Source organism: Neopelma chrysocephalum, unplaced genomic scaffold, assembly GCF_003984885.1.
Source record: "Neopelma chrysocephalum unplaced genomic scaffold, ASM398488v2 Primary Assembly neopelma1_96100, whole genome shotgun sequence".
Classification (NCBI taxonomy): domain Eukaryota; kingdom Metazoa; phylum Chordata; class Aves; order Passeriformes; family Pipridae; genus Neopelma; species Neopelma chrysocephalum.
Window position 1 is genome coordinate 11,329 of NW_020924751.1, and position 3,587 is coordinate 14,915.

The 3,587-nt window shown below is 61.0% G+C and overlaps 1 protein-coding gene across 1 annotated transcript; it reads right to left on the minus strand.

Annotated features, from left to right (window-relative positions):
• Positions 1–340: 340 nt before the first annotated feature.
• LOC113981107 (class I histocompatibility antigen, F10 alpha chain-like) lies at positions 341–2,364 on the minus strand. The gene is made up of 6 exons (XM_027708342.1): positions 2,061–2,364; positions 1,580–1,855; positions 1,059–1,331; positions 836–943; positions 699–737; positions 341–369 (listed from the first exon to the last, which is right to left on the minus strand). Exons 1-6 carry the CDS (start codon positions 2,362–2,364, stop codon positions 356–358), a joined length of 1,014 nt encoding a protein of 337 aa, XP_027564143.1. The 3' UTR covers positions 341–355.
• Positions 2,365–3,587: the final 1,223 nt, after the last annotated feature.

A 3,587-nucleotide genomic window follows, 5' to 3' on the forward strand; every position in this document is an offset into this window, starting at 1 on the left:
CTCGGACAGCCCAGCACAGAGTTCCCGTGAGGGGCCTGGGAAACTCGGCTCTTCTCTCCTTTCCAGGGCTTGACACCTTCAGCAGCACTGGAGGGGGAGATGGGCCCAGCTGCCCATCACAGGGATAAAGCCAAAGTCCTGCAAAAGCCGGCAAAAGTCTCCTGGCAATCCCAGAATGCAGAAATCATTGACCAGTTCAGTCTCTGACAGTTTCACACAGGAAAAAGCAGGAAGTTGATCCATCGGGAAGAGCCGCAGGGGGACCGGGGTGGGTGGGAGCAGCGGGATGAGCTCTGCCAGCAGCTCCTGCCTTTCCGTAGGGAGAGGGAAGGGGCGGATCCAGCTCCGGGATCGCTCAGGCCGTGATTCCTGCCGGGATGAGAGCAGGGAAAGGAGTCACCATGTCCCTGTTCCCATCCCAGGGGATGGATCCAGCTGTGGAGCCCATGGAGAGTAGGAACTGCTCCAGAATCCCTCCTGATCCTGCTGCGTCCATCCCACCCCAATCCCACTCCAGAATCCAGCCCTGATCCCAGTCCACAATTCCACCTGATCCCACTCTGGAATCCTGCCCTGAGCTGGAATCCCCTTCCAATCCCTCTCCAGCCATTAGGCTCCCATTCCCCTCTGGAATCCCAGCATCCATCCTGGGATCCCTGCACAGAGGATCTGGATCCACACACGCTGCTGGGACTCACTGGTGGCCGCGGGGTCGTATCCATTCCCCTCCCTCTTCCCTATGGAAATAAAGCGGGATCAGCACCCGTGGCACAGGATCCCCGGAATGCTGCCGGCCGGATCCGTGCCCCTTCCCGACCCCCATCCCGGGAGTTACCGCATCGGAGCTTCCAGACACCGACTCCCAGGAGGCCGATGATGATGATGGCAGCGATGACGGACACAGCCACCAACACCGGGCTGGAATTCCAGACGGATTCCGGCTCTGGGAAGGGCAGGAGGGGGAGGAGGGAGAGGGTTACCCCCATCCTGCTGTCCCACACTCCCAAATTCCCCCTTCCCAAATGCCCAGTTCCCACATTGCCCGTTCCCAGCCTCACCCCAGGCGAAGATCCCGGGCTCCGGCATTCCGGCGTGCTCCACCCGGCACCGGTACTGCTCCCGCTCCCCCGGCAGCGCCTCGATCCTGGCCCAGCTCTGGAAGGTGCCGTCGCTGTTGGGAACGATCCCGCCCCACTCCGTCTCCTGATCCCACAGTTCATCCCCCTTCAGCCAGTTGATCCCGATCATCCCGGGGTAGAATCCGTACGCGTGGCAGGACAACGTCAGGATCCCGTGTTCCTCTTTCCCGGACACGTGGACATTGGGGGGCTCTGGAATGGGATAACAGTGAGATCCATTCATGGAATTCCCACGGGAATGGGATTGGAGTGAGATCCACCCACAGAATTCCCATTGGAATGGGACAACAGTGGGATCCATGCATAGAATTCCCATGGGAGTTGGATGACTCAGATTAACCCACAGAATTCCCACGGGAATTCCTGTGTTCCTCAGTTCCACCCTCCCAAATCCCACATTCCCAAATCCCACATTTCCATGGGAATTCTGTCTGCCTCACCTTTGCGCTCCAGCGCCTCCCGTCCGTATCCGACATATTTCCGGAGCCATTCCGGACAGATGTTCTTTAGGTAATTTGTCCAATAGTCCACCACGATCCCATCGTGTTCCCATTTCCTCTTGGTGATCTGGGCAGCTCCATCGGCCGCCACGAAGCTCCCGGATCCCAGCTCGAAGGAGATGAAATCCCGCCCGTCAAAGCCAATCTGGTTGTATCCACGGATGCTCCCGTCGGACAGGAGGTCACAGCCAGAAAGCCGCTGCCACGTGTGGAGACCTGGGGGGGGGGACTGGATCCATGGAGACCCTGGATTGTGTCCCAGCCCCACAGAGCCCCATTCCAGCCCTATGGAGCCCCAGAGTCTGATGAACACCCACAGAGTCTCATCCCAGCCCTTGGAGCGCCTTGGATCCATATCCCAGCCCCACAGATCCCATCCCAGCCCCACACATCCCCCCATTCCCCGGCTCCCCCCACTCACCCCCACTCCAGTTGTACCAGTCCCGCAGGATCTCCAGGTTGGTGGCAGCCATGAGCCGGTTCCACTCGTTGATCTGGGTCTGTTCATCCCAATATCCCGGCTCGGCTCTGGCCGACACCCACGGCGTCAGCGGCTCCATCTGGCCCCGCTCGCTGTCGTAGCGTGTGATGGGGATCCCGTCCAAGTATCCCATGGACAGGAATTGAGGGATCCCCGGGCTGGGCTCCGTCACCGCCACATACAGGTAACGCAGGGAGTGGAGAACTGGGGGGACACGGAGATTTGGGGGGTCCAGGTGGGACATGGGTCAAGGAAAGGGGGAACTGGGAGAGCTGGGAGAGCCGGGAAGGGGGTTTGGGGATCCCAGGGCCAAGGAAAGGAGGGTGTAGGGACTGGGAGAGGTGGAATGGGGCATCCAGGGGTCCCTGTGCCCAGGAAAGGAGGTCCCAGGGGTGGGAAAAGAGAGGTCATGGGGTGAGGAGAGTCAGAATGGCTGGGAAAGGGGGTGCAGGGGGTGTTGGTGCAGGATAAGGGGGTTCAATTGGGTCCTGGAGCTGGGGATGGGGGTTCAGGGGTGTCCCAGTGCCCAGGAATGGGGGTGCAGGGGTGTCCCAGTGCTGGATCAGGGGGTGCAGGGGGATCCCCGTCCCTGGAAATGGAGGTTCAGGGGGGCTTCCAGACCCAGGAATGGGGGTTCAGGGGTGTTCCCTCCCGAGAATGGGGGTTCAGGGGGGCTTCCAGTCCTGGGAATGGGGGTTCAGGGGGTCCTGGTGCTGGATAAGAGCATTTAGGGAAGTGCAGGTGCTGGGGGAGGGAGTGCAGAGGGTCCCAGTGCCCAGGAAATGGAAGTTCAGGGGGTCCTGGTGCCCAGGAATTGTGGTCGAGGGCGTTCCCAGTGCCTGGGACCCCCCTGCAGGAAGCACAGGGAGTGGAGAACTGGGGGGGTCACAGAGATTGGAGGGTTTGGGGGCTCCAAGGGTCAAGGAAGCGGAACTGGGAGAGCCCGGAAGGGTCCAAGGTTCAAGGAAAGGGGGGGCTGGGACTGGGAGAGGGGGGATAGGGGATCCAGGGGGTCCCTGGCCCAGGAAAGGGGGTCCGGTGCTCCCCAGTGTTGAGGAAAATGGGGTCTGGGGTCTGGGAAAGGCAAGAATGGGAGTCCAGGGGGTCCCAGGGTCAAGGAAAAGGGAGGATCAGCGGTCTGGGAGACGTAGGATTGGCAGGAAAAGGGGCACAGGAGGGTATTTGATGAGGATAAGGGGTTTCAGAGGGGTCCTGGAGCCAGGGATGGGGGTTCACAGGGGTCCCAGTGCCCAGAAATGGGGGTTCGGGTGGGTTTCTGTGCCCGGGAATGGGGGTTCAGGGAGGTTTTGGTGCCCAGGAATGGAAATTAGGGGGGCCTGCTGCCGGATCAGGAGGTTTAAGGGGGTCCCGGTGCTGAGGGAGAGGGTGCAGGGGGGTCCCGGTGCCCGGAAATGGAGGGTCAGGGAAGTGCCGGTGCCCGGGAATAAAGGTTGAGGAGTTGCCCGT